General features: G+C 48.5%; 1 protein-coding gene across 1 annotated transcript in view; it reads right to left on the minus strand.

Annotated features, from left to right (window-relative positions):
• TANGO6 (transport and golgi organization 6 homolog) overlaps positions 1–25,287 on the minus strand; it is a 308,257-nt gene that overhangs the window by 148,698 nt on the left and 134,272 nt on the right. The window contains 4 exon segments of the mRNA XM_029610664.1: positions 2,364–2,386; positions 9,385–9,460; positions 9,462–9,534; positions 9,536–9,963. Of these exon segments, the coding sequence (XP_029466524.1) occupies positions 2,364–2,386; positions 9,385–9,460; positions 9,462–9,534; positions 9,536–9,963 (600 nt within the window).

Raw genomic sequence — 25,287 nt, forward strand, 5'->3', positions numbered from 1 at the left:
AGAGAATAGTTGCAGGGTTGGAAGGGTGGTCAAAAACCTGGCCCATGCTTGGCCTGTACCTGTTGTGCTGCTTTAGGTAGACAGCATTCACACTGTTGAGTTTGAGTCAGAAGTTGTTGTTGTGTAGGGACTGCATTCAGTAGCACTGGAATTGCTAGAAGGGACATCTCTGGAAATAAGATCTTTAAAAGCATAGAATGGATGCCCCTCCAGTCCTGTGGAGAGGGACTGCACCTTCACGTATTGTTCCTTAATCTTAGCCACTGTTTCTCTACACTTATCTCCAAAGAGGTTATCACCGAGGCAGAGCACGTCTGCCGACCTTTCATGGAAATCATTACGAAGGGTACTGGCTCTCAACCAGGCCATGCAGCAAACTGCAATGAAGTTCAACGAGGAGCATGAAATGGCAATGAATGCCTTGTAGACAAATCAAAGAAGGTGGCATATATACTCTTCAAAAATCCAATAATGGCTGAAGGTATGCAATTCTGCATCATTTGCTGGAAGAAATGGGTTCAATTTTTGTATACAGAGAAACAGAGTGTGAGCCCTTGGCTGTGGCATGGTTGATCAGCCTGGTAGGCAAATCCACTAGGCCCATGCTGACATCTGGTGGGCATGCTCTGAACAGAAGTCTAGACTTCACCTGTACCAGCCCCATTCCCTGCAGATTGAACCCTTGGGTTCCAGGAGCTGGCAAGGCTTAGGAGAGTATCCCATTAAGAATGGTCAGGTAGAGTCTGGTGGCAGGCCAGGACCAGGGCAGGCAGCAAACAGATGGTGATGGAGTCCAGGCCGAAGTCAAGGCAGGTACAGATCAAACAGTGTCAAGGTCCAGGCAGCAGCAAGGACAGGCAGAGATTCAAGAAGTGCAAGGTCCAGGCAGAGGTCAAGAAGCATAGTCAAAATCGGAAGGCAGAGACAGACAGACAAGATAGCAGCAGAACCAGGCCAAGGCAGGACACGGGGGATGGGACGCGGTAGGAGCAGGACTAGAGCAGGGCATGGCAAGGAAAGGAAGGCTGGAGCAGGGTAGGACACAGCTGGAGACAAGGCAGGAGACACGGCAAGGAACAGGGAACAAGGCAAGGAGGAACACAGAGCAACACGCACTGCACGGCAAGGCAGGGGTCCCATTACTGATGTCATTCGGAGGCAACGTAGCTTTGGTTCCCACCATGGGGTCGTCTTAGGTCAACACATGCCTAAAGGGGAGGAGCTGAATGGCGGCATCTATGCCACAGGGATCATTGGGGCCAGCTGCAGGTGTCAAAGTAAGTGCCAGCTGGCTGCGTTGTGGGATCAGTGGTCGGCCCAACATTACATACAGTCGTGAAAGTACTGAACCATGTAGAATTTATGAATAGTGATACATGATTTAAGCATGAAGCTTTGAAATACCTTTTTGCCACAATGGTCCAGTAGCCTGGGATCTTTCCCTGGTGGCATATTTGAATATATTATTGTTTTCTTCACTCTTTTAAGAGCTGATTCTACCAACACTGATTAATGGGGGTAATTGTACTATTCTGAAGCCTGGGGATTTTTCTACTCTGTACTTGAGGTCAAGTTTCTTTGCTACTCAAGCACAGGAAATTAATTTTCCACATTTTCATCTGCAAATCTTGCAGGATGTGATGACCTGAGATTGCTGCTGGATCCACTGGAGTTTCCAGAACCTGGAAGAGGCCCAAAACATCTGCATGGGTCTTTGCTCTTATGTACATTCACTCCAAGAGCTTTTCCTAATATATCCAGAAACCTGGAGTTGGAAAAGTCTTCTGGGTGAGAAGAGTGTTTTAGAAGTGAGTCAGAGGGAATTCTCGTCGATCCCTCTTCAGAGCCTAGAGGTGAGGGAACACTAATTCAGGTCCCACTGATGAAGCTGGTGACTGAACAGACATCCTCAGCTGCCTTGAAGAGAGAAGTTCTGGTACGTATTCCTCTTAATGGCTAGAGTCCGCCGCATGCAAATGCTGTGGGCTTTGATGGAAATTCTATATGTATTGGGAACTCTGGGACTGTATCTCATGGAAGTAAAGATGACATCTTGGAAAGGAAAAGTTGAATGGTACCCTCATCTTTAGCCACTGAGGTAAAGAAATCTTTCACTAACTCCATGACTTGGTGAAATGGTTAACGTGCCCTCTAACCTGATGTAGGTGGTGGAACATCTTCTTCTAATACTAGAATGGAATGTTGCACATTTTCTGGGCTTTGAAGAATTTGCTCTGAAAGCCGAAAGGAAATAAGAGACACCAAAGAGCAAATAGGATCTGGTGTTTCTAGACACAGACCTTGTGACAGCAATTTCATTGGTGAGAGTACTCTAGTAATCAGTGGTGGAAGGGGGATCATACCCTCTTCTGCTCCAGTGAAGAGCCTGCCATGAACAGCACATAATACTTAGGAAGATTTGCAGTACTATGCATGGATGCTTCCAATGGTTTAATGGGCAAAGACATTGATGTTCCAAGGCTAGATGCATAGAAAACATATGTGTCGACAGTGATGGTGCACTTAAGCCTGCATGCTTCTTTGGCACCTGATGCTCTGGTGGGTCCACAGAGTAATGCCTCCTTTTCTTCGCCGCATGGCAGCTTTGTTTACTCGACCCTGTGGATCCAAGCTATTCTACTGATGGGGAAGATATTTTAGAGGAACTGGTGCTCAACTCTATTTCCGGTGAAGCAGACAAGGCTGCGCTTGAGGAAGAGGACTTACTGCAGCTTCTATGAGACTTATGCAATTCCTCTATTTTCCAGGCCCTGGACAGTTTGCATTTGAGGGGACATCTGACCACAACTGTAACAATTCACTTGATCATGGTATTGTGCAGGTTACCCCCAAGCAGCAGTAGAATTCATGTCCATCCGTGATGGACATTTTCCTGCCACAAACACAATCTTTTTTATTCATTTACTGTGGCTTTCCAAAGGAAACATTTTTTTTTTTTTTAAAAGTAGTACTGATAGTACTGAACAGTGCTGCTTAAGGGCAATGAGGAAACTTTACAGAAAAATGGAGAAATTACTTACCTGATAATTTCGTTTTCCTTAGTGTAGACAGATGGACTCAGGACCAATGGGTATAGTGTAGTCCTGATAGCAGTTGGAGACGGATCAGATTTCAATCTGATGTCAGTCCTAGTACATATAGCCCTGCAGGACGTGCAGCTCTTCAGTATTCTCCTCGAAAAGCAATTGTGGATATATGCATGACTGAATAACTTGGATAACTTGATTAACTTGATAACTTGGTTAACTTGATTAATTTGAACTGGTTGAATTGGTTATAGCTGGAGACCGCCAGTGCCCTCAACCGAGAAATGTTGATACCCGGTAGGATGGGTGTCCTAATTGGAGGAAAGCATGGCTTACCCGTGAATGACTCGCACTCGGGGATGTCACCCGAGGATTCCATGAATGACGGCAGCCGTGGGTGGGATGCTGAGTCCATCTGTCTACACTAAAGAAAACGAAATTATCAGGTAAGTAATTTCTCCATTTCCTAGCATGTAGCAGATGGACTCAGGACCAATGGCATGTATAAAAGCTACTCCTGAACCGGGTGGGAGGCTGCCCGTGGCCCACTTAGTATTGCTCTTACAAATGCTGTGTCCTCTCGAGCCTGAACATCCAGGCGGTAGAACCTGGAGAAGGTGTGGATGGATGTCCATGTTGCTGCCTGAGAGATCTCGGCGGGTGACAGCATCTTGGTTTCCACCCAGGACACTGCCTGGGCTCTAGTGGAATGGGCCTTGACTTGTAAAGGCGGCGGCTTGCCTGCTTCTTTGTAGGCTGCCTTGATAACTTCTTTGATTCAGCGGGCTATAGTTGCTTGCAAGGCCGTTTCCCCTTGCTTCTTCCCACTGTGAAGGACGAATAGATGATCCGTCTTTCGTACGGATTCCGACCTTTCCAGGTATCGGCTTAGAAGTCTGCCGAAGTTGAGGTGGCGTAGACTGCGAGACTCTTCCAAATTCTTATGCTCATCTGGTGATGGTAGCGAGATGGTTTGGTTGAGATGGAAGTGAGAAACTACTTTGGGGAGGAAGGACGGGACCGTGAGTAACTCGATGGTTCCTGGAGTGAGTCTGAGGAACGGCTCCCGGCAGGACAGTGCTTGTAGCTCGGAGATACGATGGGCCAAACAGACTGCCATCAGGAAGGCTGTTTTCAATGTTAATAGTCGGAGAGACAGGCCGCGAAGAGGTCTGAAGGAGGCTCCTGCTAAGAAATCTAGGACCAGGATGAGGTTCCATAGAGGCACCAGCCACTTTAGGGGTGGTCGGATCTGCTTGACTCCTTTCAGAAAGCGGGAGACATCCGGGTGAGAGACTAGGCTGCTGCCCTCACTCTTGGTTCTGTAGCATGACAATGCGGCCACCTGTACCTTGATGGATTTGAGAGACAATTCCTTCTGTAGGCCGTTCTGCAGGAATTCCAAAATCGCAGGAATTTTGACTGAGCATGGAATGATGCCGCGGTCCTCACACCAGGCTTCGAATACTCTCCAAATCCTTATGTATGTTAGGGATGTGGAGAACTTGAGTGCTCGGAGCAGGGTGTCAATTACTGCCCCCGAGTATCCGCTCTTCCTCAGGCGAGTCCTCTCAATGGCCAGGCTGTAAGAGAGAATCGAGCTGGATCCTCGTAGAGGATTGGCCCTTGTTGAAGCAGGTCCTTGTGTGGCGGTAGCAGGAGGAGGCTCCCTGTCAGCAGCCTTGCAGCCTTCGCATGTCTGCGTATCACAGTCGTCTTGGCCAATCCGGGGCCACTAGAAGTGCTGGTCCCTTGTAGTGTTCTATCTTGTGGATGATTGCGCCCAATAGGGGCCTCGGTGGGAAGGCGTATAATAGAGTTTCCTGTGGCCAGGTCTGTACCAGGGCATCGATTCCCTGGGACTGAGGTTCCCATCTGCGGCTGAAGAAGCCGGGCACTTGGGCTTTAGATCGGTTTGCCAGGAGGTCCATGGTTGGTGTTCCCCAAAGTTTTACTATCAATTGGAATGCTGTGGTCGACAGTGTCCATTCTCCTGGGTCTAGACTTTCTCTGCTAAGGTACTCCGCAGCGACGTCTTTCCCGGCGAAGTGGACGGCCGAGATCTCTTGAAGGTTCGCTTCCACTCATGACATTAGAGGGTCTATTTCCAGAGACACCTGTTGGCTTCTGGTTCCTCCCTGACGGTTGATGTAGGCCATTGTTGTGGCGTTGTCAGACATAACTCTGATTTGTCTCGGAGTCTGTGACCAAACCGTAGGCAGGCTAGTCTGACTGCCCGGGCTTCTAGGCGATTGATGTTCCATCCAGACTCTTCTTTGTTCCATTGCCCTTGGGTGGTTGGCTCCTGGCAGTGTGCTCCCCATCCTCGTAGGCTGGTATCCTTGGTGAGCAGGATCCAGGTTGGTGAGGATAGCCTCACTCCCTGGCTCAGATGGCCTTCTTGTAGCCACCATCGTAGTTGGATCCGAACTTTGTCCGGGAGCTGAAGACGAACGGTGTAGTTCTGGGATAGTGGATTCCATCGTGATAGTAGTGAGCGCTGTAGGGGTCTCATGTGAGCTCTTGCCCATGGCACTACTTCCAGTGTGGATGCCATGAGGCCGAGGACTTGGAGGTAGTCCCATGCCGTGGGACGAAGCTTGCTCAACAGGGTTCGCAACTGGGTCATCAGTTTCGATCTCCTTGTCGGTGTCAGGATGACCTTGTCTTGTTTGGTGTTGAACCGAACTCCCAAGTATTCTAGAGTTTGGGAGGGCTGCGGTCAGTTCTTGTTTGTGTTGACCACCCACCCGAGGCTCTCTAGTAGAATTTTGACTCTGTTGGTCGCCTGGCGACTTTCCTCTGGGGATTTCGCCCTGATCAGCCAATCGTCTAGATAAGGGTGTACGAGGATTCCTTCCTTCCTCAGTGTTGCTGCCACTACCACCATGATTTTGGTGAACGTCCAGGGTGCTGTGGCTAACCCGAATGGTAGTGCCCGGAACTGGTAGTGGCAGTCCAGGATCGAGAAGCGTAGAAAACGCTGATACTCTTGATGGACCGGAATGTGTAGGTAGGCTTCCGACAGATCCAGGGATGTAAGGAACTCTCCCGGTTGTATCGCCCTTATTATGGAGCGTAGGGTTTCCATGCAGAAGCGAGGAATCATCAGGTGGTGGTTGACCAACTTGAGATCCAGGATGGGCTGAAACGTTCCTTCTTTCTTGGGAACGATAAAATAGATGAAATAATGTCCCATATTTATTTGTTGTGCGGGCACCGGTATTATAGCCTCTAAGGCTAGTAATCTGGTCAGTGTAGCTTCCACTGCCATCCTCTTGGAAGGGTCGTGGCAGGGGGATTCCACAAACTTGTCCGGAGGGAGGTGGTGGAAATCCAGGTAATATCCCTCTCGAATGATGGCTAGGGCCCACTTGTCCGAAGTTATCTCGACCCATCTTTGGTAGAATAGGGCAAGTCTGCCCCCTATGGCTTCTTCCATTGGACGGGTCGGCTGATTTTCATTGTGGGGTGCGGCTGGGGCCTGGGCCGGCTCCCCTTTTGTTGTGCTTGTTCCGAAAGGACTGGCTCCTGCAGGGCAAGCCGCTTAATATGTGCTTCTGTATGGGTTGAAGCACTGTGATCCTCTGCCCCTGGAAGTTCGGGGGAAGTGTCGCTGGTTTCTCTTATTCCTGTCCTCCGGTAGCCGCAGCAGTGGGGATTCGCCCCATTGGTTGGCTAGCTTCTCTAGTTCGCTTCTGAACAGGAGGGTTCCCTTGAAGGGCATCCTTGTGAGTCTCGTTTTGGACGATGTGTCGGCCGACCAGCTTCGGAACCAGAGTTATCTTCTGGCTGCCGCGGCTGATGACACTCCTCTAGCTGCAGTACACACCAGATCAGAAGCAGCATCCGTGAGGAATGATACTGCTGGTTCCAGGGCTTCCCCGGGAGTGTTGTTCCTGGTCTGTGATAAGCAGGTGCGTGTCACCACGGCACAGCAGGCCGTGATCTGTAGAGCCATAGCAGAGACGTCAAAAGGCTGATTGAGGATGGATTCCAGACGTCTGTCTTGAGCATCCTTGAGTGCTGCTCCTCCCTCAACTGGGATAGTAGTGCGCTTCGAGACTGCACAGACCATAGCATCCACTTTCGGACATGCCAGGAGATCTTTGGCAGCTGGATCCAGAGGGTACATGGTTGCCAGAGCACGCCCCCCTTTGAACGTAGTCTCCGGGGCTTCCCATTCCAGGTCAATTAGTTGCTGGCCGGCTTGTAAAAGTAGGGAATGATGGGAGGTCTGACGGAGTCCCTCTAGGAGGGGATTCGTCTTAGGTTCCCCCGAGGCACTTGTGCCCAAGATAGCGAGCCCTTTCAAGCTGTGTGTGACCAGGTCTGGAAGCTCGTCCTTGGTGAAGAAGCGTCTCATGGTTCGGTGGGGCTCGGTCCCTGGGGGGGAGTTTCCCTTCCTCCAGGGGTTCTGAATCCTCATCTGAGTTGTCCGTGTCCCCGAAGGTGGAGCTTCTGGGTGGTGGAATCACTTCTCTGGGCATAGAGGGTCCCGGGATGTTGTGGTCCTCTGGCGGAGGTTGTGGCCGTATTATTGGAGGCCCCGGCTGCATGTGGACGAAGGTATGCAGGCCTTTGAAGAATTCCACCCAGGAGATAGATGCTGGGTCTAAATTAAGAGGCGCTGTGTCTCTGGGTAGCCCCGTTGAGGGAGGCTCCCACTGGGGAACACTAGGACCAGCGTACTGTTCGAGAAGCTGGAACCCGGTACCGGCTGGGGAGGGCCATGGGGCTAGATCCCCCAGGGTCTACTCGCACTGTATACACAGGGCCGTAGCCTCCTCATGCTGTGCAGCTCGAGCCTTGAGCTTCTTCTCCGGTGGTGCCATGGCTTGTGCACGTAAAATTCAGGGCCCGGGTGGCTTAGTTATGTGCTCCGGTCCGTCGAAGTTGTGCATGTAGGATTGGTACGCGCTCAGAAAGATGTGTGCGCTGTTGTGCGCACAGATCGAAGTTATGCGCCCGGCACTGTAAGTGTGTGGCTATGTGCGTCGCTTCTACGCACGGTACTTGGGCGCGCGATGTTGTGCGCACGGCTCGCCTCTGTGCTCACGGTTCGGGGTGGCGGACAGGGCGGCGATCAGGTCAAGATGGTGACTGCGACCACGCGGAAGCAATATGGCGACCACCTCGAAGGGTCTCCCAACATGGGAGGACCCTCGGATCTGACCAGGTCTAGCTCTGCTAGGGCAGATCAACCTGGAGGCACTTGGTGCCGGCTGGCGACCTGTGTGGACTCCTCGAGCTTAGGAGACCGGAGATTTTAATAGATTTCTACCTTACCTTGTCTCGGTGCTTCAGTGGTCTCGTTCCGGGGTGGTCTCGGCTGCGGGGGATAAAGGGAAATACCTTCACCGCCGCGCTCAAAGTTTGCACCCGCTGCCTCTGAGCCTCACCCGATGTCGGGGGGCTATTTCCACGCCGAGGGTCGGCCGACCGGACCGAGGCTTATCCGAGGGATCGCGGAAATCACCTCGGGAATTCTCAACTGGGGGAGGGGACCCAAAGAGGTGTCACCGCAGGAGTGCGGGGGTTCGTCTATAGAGGTAAAATTTCTTCTTGTTTTGGTTTTCTTTGGTAAATTACTCTAATGCTGTGCTAGCATGCATAGAGTCACGAATTGCTATGGAGACAGATTGAAATCTGATCCGTCCAACTGCTATCAGGAGTCCATCTGCTACACGCTAGGAAAGTTTTAAATTTTTTTTTAAGAAAAAAAATAGAGAGAAGATATGCATTTCGATGCTAGTGAGGGAGCACATGGAGCAACACCTGAGCGGGAATCTCCATGCATACTAACTAGAGTAAAAGCTCTACTAGTTATGAAAGAGAGGTCCGTTTGGTGCAATTGGATGACATCATCCACGTTACAGCTAATTCATGCCTGCTTATCAATGGAAAAAGCACTTGTCACAGCTTCAGTCAATCAGCACAAAACTCTCAGAGCCGGGTGATGGACTATGCACAGTTTCAGAAAACTGGAAAGAAGAAACAGGAGGAAAGGCAGATAGAGAAAACTGCCAACACGCCATGTTCTCCTTACCCTAACATACACACACAGAAAATTGCCAACAAGCCACATTCTTCTTATCCCAACACACAAAGCTGCCAACACGCCACATTCTCCTTACCCTAACACACAAAGCTGCCAACACGCCACATTCTCCTTACCCTAACACACAAAGCTGCCAGCATGCCACATTCTCCTTACCGTAACACACAAAACTGCCAACATGCCACATTCTCCTAACCCTAACATACACACAAAACTGCCAATAAACCTCATAACCATACAAAACTGCCAGCATGCCACATTCTCCTTACCTTCAGCACCTTTTCCTGGGAGTCTCAGGGCAATGACAGTCTCGCTGCTCTATCAGGCTAGCAATAGTTCTTAGGGCGGAAGCACCGCAGAGGGACTGAAGGATCATAGGCGGATTCAAGGACCTCCAGAAGCTCTTTGGAAGTGTAAGCTGAAGTCAGCTCCTCCCTGCAGCTCATGTATGCATGGTTGCTGCCCTCTGCACAAATTGCCTGGCCCAGAGCTGTACAGAGGATCCTCTTTTGGGACTGATTTCTTTTTCGTGCTGCTGCTTGGGTTGACTGCTCTCTTTTCGCTCTGTGGCTGCTCCGTGCTAGCACTGACCAGTTTCTCCTCATGGCCAGCAGGTCTGCCTCTATGCCAAGAGGTCATTTGCATCCCTGTCACACATCCATTTATTTCCTGTTTTCTTGAGTGGCTCCAAGTATCCCCCCTGCCTAGGGTCCCTGCTGGGATAGCTCCGTGAGTGGCAATGGTGATGCACAGATCAGAAGCAAGCTCCTGGATGACCGGGTCTGGGTGCGAACTGGATATCTGTTCCAGAAGAGGCATCAGCTGCTTCATCATAGCAAAGTCCTCAGATTTTAACTAAAAAGGAAGGCGAGATTTGACACTTTCCGACAAGAAGACACAAAAGGATCAATTTTCATAACATTTTATCACCTAACTACAAGAGTCAGACAATTAAACCTCTGCTTTTAAACATTTTCCCCCACTGACCAGCTTAATTTAACACCCTAAATTCACCAGTTAGGGAATTTAGCCTGACAAAAAAAGGGGCAGCTCTAAGGGCGTTCCTGGGGCAGGCTTATGACTCAGTGGCTGCCCCAGCCACACAAATTACTGTCAAAATCTAACTGGCAAATTCAGGAGAATTTTCATCCAGAGAAAATGTAACTGGTAAGACTCAGCTGAAAATGTGCCTTAAGATAACCAGATAAAGTTTACCCACTCACTCTGGATCTCAGAAATCTGAAACCTAACTGCCCTAAATGGTTTTTACATTGATGGACAGAGAGGGCGAAAGGATGAGCAATGAATGGAGACAAGGAGTATAAAAATACCTCTTCCACAACAAAGTAATGACGGCAGATAAAGATAAAATGGTCCATCCAGTGTGCCCAAAAATTTGCTTATGGTAGCATCTGCCGATTCATGCAGGTTACCCCCATGATTTTGTTAAGGGTAGATAATGCTGATCCGTGCAGGTTACCCCCATGCCTTTTGTTAAGGGCAGTAACTGCTGCTCTATTCAGGTCATCCCCATGTTTCTGTTAAATGCTGCTCTGTGAAGGTTATCCCCATGTTTCTGTTAAGGATAGTAACTGCTGCTCCATGCAAGTAACCCTATGCTTCTGTTAAGGGTAATAACTGCCGCTCCATGCAGATTACCCCCATGCTTTTGTTAAGGGTAGTAACTGCCGCACCGTGCACGTTACCCCATGCCTTCTGTTAAGAGTAGTAACTGCCACTCTATGTAGATTACCACCATGCATTCCTACCTTTAGGGATAGAAAGAATTATCTAACTAGCAGCTCGATACAGTAAAGTGGGGCCGCGGTTACCCTGCTCCTAACCCGCTTTCTACTCACTTTTCGGCCGCTTTAGTCCAACCCGCGATACACTATCCCCTTTAACCCATTCTTACCGCCTCTTTAAATCACCAGGTAACCCCTTCCGCACGCGGCATGTATATTAGATGTAAACGATCGAATTAGCTATTCCCTCCCATACAGTAACGCGCGCCCCGACTATCGCTATTTTACCCTGCCATTTTGCCCCGCGTTTAACCTGCTAACTTACCGCCTACTCTTACCCCTGCGTTAGAGGCAGGGGTAATGATAGACGGCAAACTTTCCCCCAAAAGGAAACCTTTAAAAACCTAAAATCCCCTCCTCCCGAAGCGACTCGACATTACTTTTTGTTTTTTTCTTACCTTTTGTTGCTTTTCAGCCGCCCTCCGGAGGGGGCAGCCGGCGGCGAAAGCGGCTCGCAGCGGTCCCCCCCGCGCAGGTCCCGGTTCTCCTGGCTCGGCAACAGAAACAGCATACAATGGCCACCAATTAAAGCAATTTGTCCAGTCTGGCACAAGTTTCCTTATCCATTCCCCCTTGTATTCACATTCTCCACCTGCAGCCACAGCTAGGGCTCCATCCATCCCAATCCTTCCTTCCTTCCTGGCTCGGCCAAATTGTGAAGCGGCTTGCAGCGTCCTCCCCCGCGCAGGTCCCGGTTCTCCTGGCTCGGCGTGAGGTGAGAGCCCACTGTTCTGTGCCTTCTCCGGCACGAGCAGAGCGGAGCGTTCTTTTGTTGGCCTGAGCGCCCGTCGATTTGGGTGCTCCAGCCAATGAAAGCACATAGACGGGGCGCGCGTGACGCACGCCGTGACGTCACGCGCGCCCGTCTATGTGCTTTCATTGGCTGGAGCGCCCAATCGACGGGCGCTCCGGCCAATGAAAGAACGCTTCACTCCGCTTGTGCCGGAGAGGGCACAGAACAGTGGGCTCTCACCTCACGCCAAGCCAGGAGAACCGGGACCTGCGTGGGGGGGGGGGACGGGGACGCTGCAAGCCGCTTCACAATTTGGCCGAGCCAGGAAGGAAGGAAGAATTGGGGTGGATGAAGCCCTAGCTGTGGCTGCAGGTGGAGAATGTGAATACAAGGGGGAATGGATATGGAAACTTGTGCCAGACTGGACAATTGTGGCCATTGTTCTGCTGTTGCTGAGCCAGGAGAACCGGGAACCGGGACCTGCGCGGGGGGGACCGCTGCGAGCCGCTTTCGCCGCCGGCTGCCCCCTTCGGAAGGCGGCAGAGAAGGGAAGGGGCTGAAAAGCAACAAAAGGTAAGTTGGCACATGTCGAGCCGCTTCGGGAGGAGGGGATTTTCGGTTTTTAGGTTTTCATGGGTTAAAGTTGGGATCCACTTCCTGGTGCCTGTCATTTCAAATGTCATTTGAAGTGACAGGTACCAGCGCACCCAGGATACTGTATAGGCGCTGTATTAAGTGCCTATACAGTAAAATGGGTTGCGCGGGCCTAACGCTTCGCAGACGCGGCTTGCATTTGCAAGCAATTTAAATAGAGTATCGAGCGGTATGTGATCAGAAATGTGCATGGGGCAAACGAGGGTGCGCCCGGCCCTGCCGCACTCTTTCTAACGCGGCCTTACTGTATCAACCCGTCAGTAGATATCTTCACTGCAATTTTAACACCTCTTTCTCTCCTCTTGCCAGCTAGATGTCTTGAGCAGGGTGGCTTATTCCAAACTGCCTATTCATGCCTCCTCTTACAGCAGCTCAAAGTCACCACCAGTAACCTCCCCCCCCCCTCCTCACACACAGTAGATAAGTACTGGTCCAGCTGGTTCATATTGGTGCTGTAATTGCAAGTTACATCACATACATGCTATGATGCAGTTGGCCCTCTGGCCCACAGACTTATACAGTGGTCTCCTGCACTGACATACACAAAAGACCATGCTGCAGAAAGAAAGAAAAAAAAAAAAAGACCACATGGCCCATCTAGTTTACCCAGTTTTTTTCCTCTGGTTTTCTACCAAATCCTGCTCTCCTCACCATATCCTTTATCCAACCCTGTTTCTAGAGGTGCCCTGTATGGGGCCCGGTACACAGTCTGTGGGTGTAAGATCTGCGTGTGGATTTCCTTTTTGAAAGCTGTACCTGCGGATGTCCTGGCAACTCCACTGGCTAACGTTTTCAATGCTCTTTTTGTGCATGTGACATCATTATGGAAAACACATGGATCTTTACTTTTCAATTCCACCCAAAGTACGCCCCTGGGAGTATCTCCTTAATTTGCTACAGAACCTTACACATACTTTCAGCTGGACTAAGATAGAGAGTTTACCCGAGTAGACGGCTTTCTCTATCTGTTCCAGGCATGTCCCACACTCTGCCACTGTGCTGGCTGTCACTATCAGTGCTGTTAGTTCGTTTCAGGCCTTGCCACTCTTCTGACCAATACTTAACCCAACACCCAGGTTCCTTCTGATGTCTCAGTGCATTACGGTTCTGAGATCTACTCACCATGGGTACAATCAGAAATTCAGGAACATGTCCTGCATGCTATGGATTATTTATTGTGAGAAGTCCTTGGAAACATTTCCTTGTGTGTAAGCTGTTCATGAGGCACTGGAATTTGCAGTAGGTTTATTTATCTCCCTCCTTGCATTTACACATCAGTCATTGTTCTCTGGAAGGCTGCTTCTTTCACAAGACATTTCTGACACATGCCAATGTTCCTGGACCTAGCTGATGGCTCACTGGCAGTAGTGTGTGTGTTGGCAAGCAGGAGATCTGGGTTGGATTCCAGAGGACAGCTTCTGCTCCTTGGGGGTCAGCTGGGCTAGGGCTGCTGTGATGACAGCAATAGGAAAATTGGTTCTTCCCTGCTAATTTTTGTTCCTGTAGTACCACGGATCAGTCCAGACTCCTGGGTTTATTCACCCCTGCCAGCAGATGGAGACAGAGAAAGTTTCACTGACACTGCTTTATAAGCCCTAGTGCCACCTACAGTTCCTCAGTATTGATATGTACTCAAGCAAAAAAACAACGTGCAAAACTTGATAAAAAACTGGAAAAAACTAGTTGTATGCCAAAAAAGATTACAGCGGAGCGGAGGACTCTCCACCTCCAAAAGTTGGATGGGTTCTGGACTGACTCGTGGTACTACAGGAATGAAAATTAGCAGGTAAGAACCAATTTTCTTTTCCCTGTACATACCCGGATCAGTCCAGACTCTTGGGATGTACCAAAGCTCCCTACTTAGGGTGGGCCCTGGAGAGTCCCGCTCGCAAGACACTTTTGCCAAATGACTAGGAGCCCGGATCCCCTACATCCAGCCGGTAATGCTTTGCAAATGTATGCAGCAACTTCCAAGTCGACAATCTGCAATCTCCTGTGGAGAAACCAATTGAGCCTCCACCCATGAAGCTGCCTGAGCCCAAGTCAAGTGGGCCCACAAACCCTCAGGAACCTGACACTTGATAATATAAGCAGACTCAATAGCCTCCTTAAGCCACCTTGAATGGTTGCCTTGGAGGCATGGGTACCCTTCTTTGAGCCACTCCATAAAACAACAAGATGATCAGACCTCCTAAGTCATTAATAACCTTGCGATACCGCAGCAAAGCCCTGCCGACATCCAATAGCTTAAGCTCTCCAGCATGCACCATAGAGGCATCCAATTCTGGGAAAGCTGGAAGTTCCACAGACTGATTGACATTGAAGGCAGAGACCACTTTCGGAACGACAGAAGGAACCATCCGCCATGAGACACCTGAATCCGAGATCTGAAGGAAAGGGTCACGGCAAGATAAAGCCTGCATATCAGAAATCCTCCTGGCGGAACAGATGGCCATTAAGAAGACGACCTAGAGAATCAACTCATTAAGGGTTGCCTTACGGATTGGTTCAAATGGAGCTTCACACGGCACTCAAGGAACTAGATTAAGGTTCCAGGACGGACAGACCTTTCGCATCGGGGGGCACAAGTTCTTAACTCCCTGAAGGAACCTAAGCACAACGGCATGGGAAGATAAGGAGTATCAACTTTTCCTTGTAAGCAAGATAAAGCTGCTCCCTGCACCCTAAGAGAGTTAAAGGCCAGTCCTTTACCTAAGCCTTTCTTGCAGGAAAGAAAATGTGAGACAACGAGGATTGTAATGCCTGTACCCCTTTAGACATGTATCAAGCCTCAAAGATCTTCCGCACCCGAACATACAACAGAGAAGTAGATGTCCGCCTAGCTTGTAGAAGAGTAGTGATCACCGCTTCCGGGTATCCTTTCCGTCTCAAGCATCGCCTCTCGAAAGCCAAGCCGCTAGACAAAAGCGATCTGCTTGGTCGGAAAATATGGGGCTCTGACAGAGAAGACAATGAAGGTGACTGAGGCGTAGTGGACCATCATCAGCCAAATTGACGAGATCTACGAACAACAGACGACACGAGCACTCTGGGGCCACCAGCACCTCATCTCCCGGATGCTTTTTTATCTGACGCAAGACCTTGCCCACTAGAGGACAAGGAGGGAAAACAAATCAGGATCCCCTGAGACCAGAGTACCACCAGAGCGTCGACCCCCTCGGCCCCGTACTCTTTCCTGCGGCTGGAAAAATAGCAGATGTTCCTCTCCTAAGGCTGAAGAGATCTGTCCAGTTCAGTTCAGCCAAAGGAAACTAGGAGAGGAAGAGGCCTTAAAGAAAAAAGGAGCTGAAAGCCACCTGGGCAGCCTCGTGGAGGGGAGGGATCTGGACCACCAGATTTGCACCCCACAGATCACGAAGGATCGAGCTTACAAAAAGGTCAACGACCTCCAGATCGTCCACCTCGACCAAACAGGGAAAGGGTCCCCTCGGGATCCAGACCCCTGGGAGGAAGGCTCACCCGAAAAAGAAAAAAGAACCGAAAATTGCAGGTTTATGCACCAGATACCATCTGCTGTTGACAGAGAAATACTGAGGAACTGCAGGTTGCACCAGGGCTTATCAAGCAGTGTCAATGAAACTTTCTCTGTCTCCATCCGCTGGCAGGGATGAATAAACCCAGGAATCTGGACTGATCCAGGTAAGTACAGGAACACAGTCTCTGGCAGAGGGGTGGAAGTCCCAGTCTCATACAATAGTCACACTTGTTGGTTGCTAAGTATTACTGACACTTGCCAGGTCCATTCTCAGCCCTAGAACTATTGGTGTGATAGTGGAGAATAACCAAGGGAAAATACATCAGGCAGTGTATATGAAGGGGGTCCATATTCAGCTGCTGGGCAGCGAGTAAAGTTAGCCAGATAAATTTATCCGGCTAACTTTGGCAGGATAATCAGCCATGCAGTTGCGCCACTGAATATACAAGGTTATTTAATAATAGCCGGATACATTTATCTGGCTAACTTTAGTAACTGCTCTATTGGCATGACCAAGTTTTTAGTCAGACAGACTGAATATCAGAGTTTGCTGGATAATTTATCTAACTCTGCTCAGAAACACCCCCAGAAAATCCCTGAGTTATCCAGCTAACTACTTAACAGGATAACTCAGTCAGTGGGGATTTTCAACTCCCGCCATTTCCCCAGCTAAGTCCGCACTTAGCCAGACAATGGCGCTGAACATCTACCTCGAAGATTATTCGGTGCCAGTTCCAACTGAGCTGGAAGTCCAAGGGGGCAGGTAAAGCTTCAAATCTCCTTTAACTTTATTTCACAGGAATGGAGTGATGTGCTGATAATAATACATTTATTTCTAAACTCAGGATCCCATCGAGCTGAGATAAAGATAATATGGAAAAAGAGTCTGGTCTGGAATACCCTGTTGGAATGTCTTTTTTTGGTTTTATGGTTATAAATGCAGCAAAGGTGATATGTTATAAAGAGGCATTTAGGGCTGGATAGAATTTACCTAAGATTTGCTACAAGGCCTGGCAGTCAGACTTTTTTTTTTATTTTGTTTTGTTTTATGTCCTTTTCTATTTTAATTGGTTACTGAATTTATGATTGATTTATATTGTTTTATCTATGGGCCAATTCTGTAAAGTGTGCTCAGCTGTGCACACTGTTCAACACGCGATTGGCCATGTATTTTCAAGGGGTGTCTATTATCCCTTATACTATAAGGGGTTTAGCGCCTCGAAAACGTGTGGCCAAATCCCCTGAAAACTAATAGCGCTCATCACATGCAAATGCATGTTTATGAGGCTATTAGGTAGTCACCCAGCATTCTGTAAGTAAAATGTGCGGTCAATCCGTACATTTTACGCTCATAAATTAACGCCTGCCCAAGGTAGGCCCAAGGGCAGGCATTAATTTATGAGCAGTCTGGAAAAGTGTACAGAAAAGCAGTAAATACTGTTTTTCTGTATACCCTCCCACTTAATATCCTAGCAATATTAAGTCGGAGGAACCAAAAAGGTTAAAAAAAAAAACCAAAAACGAAAAGAAAAAAAATGTGCTGGCCGGTCCGGTTAGGAGAATGGATGCTCAATTTTACCAGCGTCCATTTTCCTGTCAGCGGGTTCAGAAAATCGATGCTCGTAAAATTGAGCATCGGTTTCCTGAATCCGCTGACAGCCACCTCTCCTGGGCCAAGGAGGCACTAGGGGTGCATAATCGTCCCTTGGCCTCCTCTTTTAGCGCAACCCCTCATTTAAATATAGGATCACATGCCCCAGGAGAGGTGGATGGGCCTGCATTGGGAGAGCAGGCGCTCAACACGGAGCGCCTGTTTTCCCGCGATCTTTTTCTGTATCGGGCTGATAGACAGTTGTGATAACGCATTGTCTATTGTTTTATTTTAGGGTACCATATCCACTGGCCCTGAGTCTGCCGTCATTATAATTATTATTATATAAATAAGCAGTATAAAACATACAATAAATAAATGTCATTCTTAGTGACTGGGTCATTCTGAAACACCTCGCCTCATGACCTATGCATCAGAGAACATGCAGTCACACATCAACCATCTCCCCAGGACAGAAGCACCAGAGGATGTGCAGTCACTCATCCAACCCATCTCCCCAGGATAGAAGAACCAGAGGATGTGCTGTCACTCATCAACCCATCTTCCCCAGGATAGAAGCACCAGAGGACAATGCCATCACAAATCAGCCATTCCCCAGGAAAGAAGAAATAGAGGACGTGCTGTCATCCATCAACCATTCCCCAGGACAGAGGACATGCCATCCACACATCAACCATCTCTGCATTAGAAGAAATACAGCTGCACATCCATTATCTCCCCAAGACAGAAGCACCAGAGATGCGCCATCACATATCAACATCTCTGAACCGAGGAAACACGTCATGCACATCAACTCCCTCCCCATGACCAAAGCATCAAAGGATGTGCCATCATACATCAACCATCTCCCCAGGATAGAAACACTAAAGGAAATACCATCACACATCAACCATCTTTGCACATCAGTCATATCCCCCTGACCGAAGCACCAGAGGACATGCAATCACACATTAACCACTTCCCTATTACTGAAGCACCGGAGGACATGCAGTGACACATCAACCATCTCCTAAGACAGAAGCACCTCAGAGGATGTGCCATCACATATTAAGTACCCCCCTGAAGCACTAAAGGACACAGCACTGTTTCACATGAACAATCCTGCAAAATTAAAAGACACAGAATTAAAGCTCCAATTATAACATATAAAGAAGGGATAGCATTTGCATTTTTTACTCGTGAGCTGTAAGTTACGTCTACTTTAGAATTGAGAATAGTGTTTGAATGGTCTAAGCTTTCTCCATGGACAGCCCTGGATCACTTTCCCATCCCTCGAGGACTCAGTTACTACGTTTCTATACGTGCCACTGTATTGCATCTACATTAATAGGGCTCCCATATACTTAATATTTACTTGTTAAATAATGTTTACTAACTTCTCAGTAGGGTGTTATTAAGGAATTTAGGTGGCACGTCTGCAGCATACACTCAATGGATGCATTGTGTACAGATCCTGCAGGAGACGCCTGGGCCCACAGTCTGGGGAGTAAATTGATTTGTGCCTCTCTGAAACAAACCAGGGGCAATTTACTAATCTTAGCACAAATTCCCCCTCAAGACGTTTCAAGGCATGTAAGAACCAGCCAAGAGTAGAGAATCATTCCTGATGGAAACAGGTTAGAAGGGGAGGGGGGAACTAATTAAGGCGGTTTAAGTCGTACCTGTACCTTCCTGCTTTAGTTAAAAACAGCAGAAATTCACAGTGAATTTCAGAAAACCTTGCAGGGGTCACAGAGAACGTTTGCCCAAAAAAAACAAAAACCCTGCCTTTATTTTCCATAGCTGTATTTATATTTGGTTATGGGGATGTCTGAAGAATTCTATTTATAAATAATCTAGTTTCTAGCATTAGAAATGCTTTTCAGATTGACAGACTGACCACTGCTAGCACCATACCTATTGAAAAACCACAGAAAGAAAGACATCACAGCAAGCTGAAAAGCTCATCCAAAAACTTTGATAGAAACACGAATACTTAAAAGCTTTGTTTCTGGCCTCCATGGTATGTACACAGTTATTAATCAAACAGAACTGGCTAAAGTGTATCCTTCCCTGATAACCGGAAGTGAACACAGAGTCTCAAGGAAAAAGCCAACATTTCAAACTGAACTTCAGGGGGAACATTTCTTCATCATCAGCCTCATCTTTCTATATGCTTCCTCACGTCTGGACCCTTTCCACCAGCTTCAGTGTTTTAAATTTCTGTTTCTTCCTCTGTACTGAGTGATGTTACAGCACAGAGATGTTTACAACGATGAAATCTACAAAAATAATAAATACAACTAAATAGCAATATCTTTGACACCTGGCTGTGGCTGGTGCAATACCTGAGCCGTGGAAAGGAGGGACTGTGGCAGGAAATGATTCTTCCTGCTGAGGACCCCTGGGAAAGGCTTACAGCTGCACCTGGCAGACAGAGTCCTGAGTGATGAGGACTGCAGGGGAATTATTTACCAGAGGTTACAGACAACTTACAAGTTGTTTTACACAAGAATTCCAGTAGCTCAGCACCCAAATAAGAATGAAATAAAATAAGAATGAAACCACTAAAGAACTGTCCCAGATATCCCAATATGTCCCAACCTCTGAAGCAGGATGGTATGGGAAACAGTGTCAAATGCAGATGCTACGTCAAGAAACAAACCTATTACCGTCCCACCCTTATCTAAAGTTTGTAACAAAAAATCAGAGACTGATCTAAGAAGTGTCTCAGTCCCATGATGTGGCCCTGTCACATTGACAAGGGTGTAAGATCTGATTTATATCAAGAAAATCTGAAAGTTGGGAGAAAATGACCTTTTCCAAGAACTTGCCCATATAATAAAGATTTGAGTTAGGGCAATAGCTTGATAATTGATCGTGAGGTAGATTATTTTTTAAAGCACAGGACGAATGGTAGATTGAAGTTTAAACTTCAATGGAACCACCCCTGATTGCAATGAACGATTAATCAAAGAAACAACAGTATTGGTAATTTCTTCACGCAATGCATAGAGTAAAGGAAATGGACATGGGTCCAAAATACAATAAGTATTTTCCACTATGCCAAAAGCCTTCTCAAATTCCAATGTTCCTATATCTTCAAAGGAATCCCAAGGACTCTGAACTGTCCTTAATTCTGTGGGCAGTTTGATAGGCCCAAGTTGTTTCCCAATATTATCCATTTTAGTTTAAAAAAAAAAATCAGCAAATTCAGTCTCAGAAAAATTACAAACAGCCATATCTGTCTCCTTTTGAGAACTTTAGCCACCCAGCCCAGGATAACCTGTATAAAAGGGACACTTTCCTGCTCTACTGGGCTTGCAGTGCAAAACTGCCAGCAGATTCCTACCGCTGTCTCATGGGGGATGAGGGATCTGGACTACCAGATGTCCACCCCACAGACCTCCGGACTAAGCTATCAGAAGGGTCAACAACCCCCTGCTCATCCACATCAGACCAGGGGGGGGGGGGGTGGCCCCACCAGGACCTCCAACCCTCTGGGAAGATCCAGGCATTTTATCTTTTAATCTTTTTTTTCCTCTCTCTCCAGCCTGCAGGTTTTACACCAACTACCATCTGCTGGGAGACTGCAGGTGGCACACTGAGTTATGTACATTGGTTCTTACCTGCTAATTTTCGTTCCTGTAATACCACAGATCAGTCCAGAGAAGTGGGTTTTGCCTTCCTACCAGCAGATGGAGTCAGAGAACAAAACTTTGAGGCACTGTTACATATCTGAGAGTGCCACCTCCGGTCCCCTCAGTATTGACCTGTACCCAAGCCAAGATTAATCTTTAAACCCCTCTATTAGGCAATAGTAACAGTGGGGCTGTAAACCCCCTCTCAACCGGAGCTCTAACATGTCCAAACCAATGTACCTTAAAACTATGCACACAGTGCCAAACAGCACCGAAAAAGAAAAACTTGTGCAGGAAACGTGGCAGGAAATCTGTCTTTAGGCATCAACAGGATGGGTTCTCTGGACTGATCTGTGGAATTACAGGAACTAAAACTAGCAGGTAAGAACTAATTTTCCTTTCCTGAGCATACCTAGATCAGTCCAGAGTAGTGGGATGTACCCAAGCATACCTAAACTGGGTGGGAAGCTGAAAGACCCGCACGCAGAACACTCAAAGGACGCCTCGTCTTGCGCCCCTACATCCAACCAGCAATGTCTGGTGGAAATATGAATCGAGGACCACACCACAGCCCTACAAATCTTCTGGGCTGACAGCAGCTGACACTCAGCCCAGAACGATGCCTGCGCTCTTGTGGAATCCCCCTAAGCCCCACAGGCACCTGGCGACCTCTACAAATATAAGCCGAGCTAATTGCCTCCTTAAGCCACCGAGAGAAGGAAGCCTTTGTGACCTTGTCTCCTTTCTTTATGCCACCAAAACGTACAAAAAGGTGATCAGTGAAACTCATTCATAACCTCCAAATACTGCAACAGGATCCTTTGCAAGTCCAGAAGATGTAGATCCCTGTCCTGCAGGGAATCTCTTAACCATTCCGGAAACCTCGAAGTTCCACCAACTGATTTAGATGAAAAGAGGATACCACCTTTGGCAAAAAGGAGGGAACTATTTGCAATGTAACCTTATCATTGTAAATTCTCAACAATGGATACTTGCAGGTCAAAGCCTGCAACTCCGAAATCTGTCTAGCAGAACAGATGCCCACCAGAAACACCGCCTTCAGAGTTAAATCCTTCAACGTCGCTCTCTGCACCGGCTCACCCACAAAGCTCGTGCAAAACTAAGTTGAGACTCCAATCGGGACATAATTTCCGAATCGGTGGTCTCTAATGTTTCACCCCCTTCAGGAATCTAATCACATCAGAATGAACGGCCCGAGACCTTCCTCGGCACATTCCCCTGAAGAGCCTAAAACAGACATCTGCACACAGCCCTTTAGCCAACCCCTCTTGCAAAAACTTCAAAATATGGGGAACATCCACAGACAGGGGATCTAATTTCCATTGCAAACACCACGAGTCAAAAATCCTCTAGACCCTGACACCTTGGACTTCTTATAAGTGGGGTGCAGTGGTCTTTCAGTGATTCGCTTCCCCTGGCCCCTTCCTAGCCAGGAAGGCCTTATACATGAGGTGCACAAACTCCGGGGAAAATCCTCTGGATCATCAGCCCCCAACTCTAGGGGACTTGTCATCAGAAAGAAAGGGGCGGGGGGAATCCCTGTCTCTCTCGCGGCCGGAGATCTCCTGTCTACTATCCCCCGCAATAGGAACCCTCGGTCCCTCTGATGCGGGCCCGGACAACCGGAGGACTCTTCTCCCTCCGGAACCCAAAACCTCTCCATGCAGAGGGAATGGGCATTCAGCTGCGCTGTCCAGATTCTACAAGCATACCATGCCGCCAACCGAGATTTTGTCATTTTTGGGCACTTAACTCTCAGCCGCTTGCCATGCGGTGCTCAACTTGGCTAGGCTGCACACTCGGGAAATTTGTCGAGCAGCCCTCACAGTCAAATCAACAGCACCCAAGCCTCTGCTGGCTGCAGCCGCAAATGATAAAGGCTCCTGCCAGTGCACCAAGAAAGCAAGAGACCACCTCTTCAAAGGCTGTTCCCGCCGGCACTCCGACTTGCACGGGAAAATCTGGAGCCGCACCTGCGGCTCACCACAACCTGCCTTCATGCCAGCCTCCACACTCACCAGGAACCCTGGGCTGCTAGATCAGCTGACAACAAACACTCCCTCCTCCCTGAAGGGACCGACAGCTTGGGCCCGTGACAGCCTTTCCTGTAGAAGCACTCCTACCTTTTTTTTTTTTTTTTTTTAAGCTTAATTAACCAAGGCAACCCTAGGTATATGTCCCTGAAATGTCTGGTGGAACCTCAGAGGGCTGAGGGAACCAGTCCCCTGGCTATTGGACCTCCCAGTGCGTTGCACGCGAAGCCCAGACAGGGGTATGCAACCCCCAGGTTGCCCGGCTCCACCTGAGGGATGGCCCACGAAGGCACCTAGCACCTCAGGGAGCTTCCGCTGTCTTCTCCTAATCTATCAATCCCTATTTACTTTATTAATTTTTATTTTTTTTAAAATATAAATTAGACTGCAGGTTCGCTCCTCTAGACTCAGGACCAGTGGGTTTATGCTCCCCAGCCAGCAGATGGAGACGGAGTCAGATTTCACAGCTAACGTCAACCTAGATACATCCCTGCAGTGATCTCAGCCCTTAAGTATTCTCTTCAAATGCCACTGTAAACCTACAATCGAAAAAACCTGATTGAAAACTTGAATAAAAATGGATAACCGTAACTGTACCCAACCAAACAAACAGTAAACCCAGTAAGATTATAGATGCCCTGATCTAGAGACTGGATGACGGCTTCCCGTAATCTCTTGGAATAGATCTCCACTCCACAGGCGAATCCTTGCCACCGTTCTTGGGCAGCCCTGGGCAGGATGCCGAGTCCATCTGTCTACACTAAGGAAAACTAAATTATCGGATAATTAATTTCTCCGTTTCCTAGCATGTAGCCAGATGGACTCAGGACCAATGGGATGTACAAAAGCTACTCCCGATCGGGGTGGGAGGCTGCCCGCGGTCTGGTTAACACCACCCTTGCAAAGGCTGTGTCCTCTCAGGCCTGAACGTCCAGGCGATAGAACCTGGAGAAGGAGTACAAGGAGGACCACATTGCCACTTGGCAGATGTCGATGGGAGACAGCAGTCTAGCTTCTGCCCATGAGACTGCCTGAGCCTTAGTGGAAAGAGCTTTAACCTGAAGGGGTAATAGCTTTCCTGCTTCCACATAGGCTCCTGTAACCACCTCCTTAATCCAGCGAGCTATGGGTAGCCCGTGAAGCTGGCTTGTCCAGCTTCCTTCCACCATGAAGGACAAACAGGCCCTTTGGTCTTTGGGACCGGTTCTGAAACTTCCAGATACCGCACCAAATGTCTACTGACATTCAAATGGCGGAGAAGGTGGTATTCTTCCACATCCTTGTTCTTATCTAAGGATGGCAACGAAATGGACTCATTCAAATCAAACTCTGAGACTACCGTGGGCAAGGATGGAATGGTTCGAAGCTGTAACGCTCCTGTAGTCATCCGGAGGAACAGCTCCCCACAAAACAATGCCTGCAGTTCAGAGATGCGACATGCCGAGCATATTGCCACCAGGAACAGCGTTTTCACGGTTAATAAATGCAAGGAAAGACTGTGCAGCAGCCGAAAAGAGGGCCCTGCCAAAAACTCCAATACTAGATTAAGATTCCACAAGGGAACTGGCCACCTTAAGGATGCCCGGAAATGCTGCACCACTTTCAGAAAACGGGCCATGCCCGGATGAGTCGACAGACCGATTCTGTTCACCTCACCCCTGAAACAGGAGAGCGCCACTACCTGGACCATCAAGGAGTTAAGGGTTAAACCTTTATTCAAGCCATACTGCAAAAAATTCCAGAATTAATGGGATTTTGATCATCGAGGGGAAACACCACGTTCCTCACACCAGGCCTCAAATACTCTCCAGACCCGCACATACGCTAGGGACGTAGAGAACTTCTACGCATGGAGGAAAGTAGCAATTACTGCTGCCAAATATCCTCGCTTCATCAGGCGAGCTCTCTCAAGGGCCAGATCTTAAGACAGAATCAAGTCAGAGCCTCATGAAGGACCAATCCCTGCTGTAGCACGTCCCTGTGCAGTGGGACCCTGGAGTATGTGGCTGAATTGAGGACACACCAATCTGACTGCCCGGGCTTCCAGGCAGTTTATGCTCCAGAGGGCCTCTTCCTTGATCCAATATCCCTGGGCTGTCAGTGAGCTCCCCAGCAAGTTCAGAGGGGACAGGGATACACCCCTGCCCAGATGAGCTTCCTGAAGCCACCACTGGAGCAGAGAGCATATTTCCATCGGAAAATGGA

This window comes from Rhinatrema bivittatum, chromosome 7 (genome assembly GCF_901001135.1).
Source record: "Rhinatrema bivittatum chromosome 7, aRhiBiv1.1, whole genome shotgun sequence".
NCBI classification, from domain to species: domain Eukaryota; kingdom Metazoa; phylum Chordata; class Amphibia; order Gymnophiona; family Rhinatrematidae; genus Rhinatrema; species Rhinatrema bivittatum.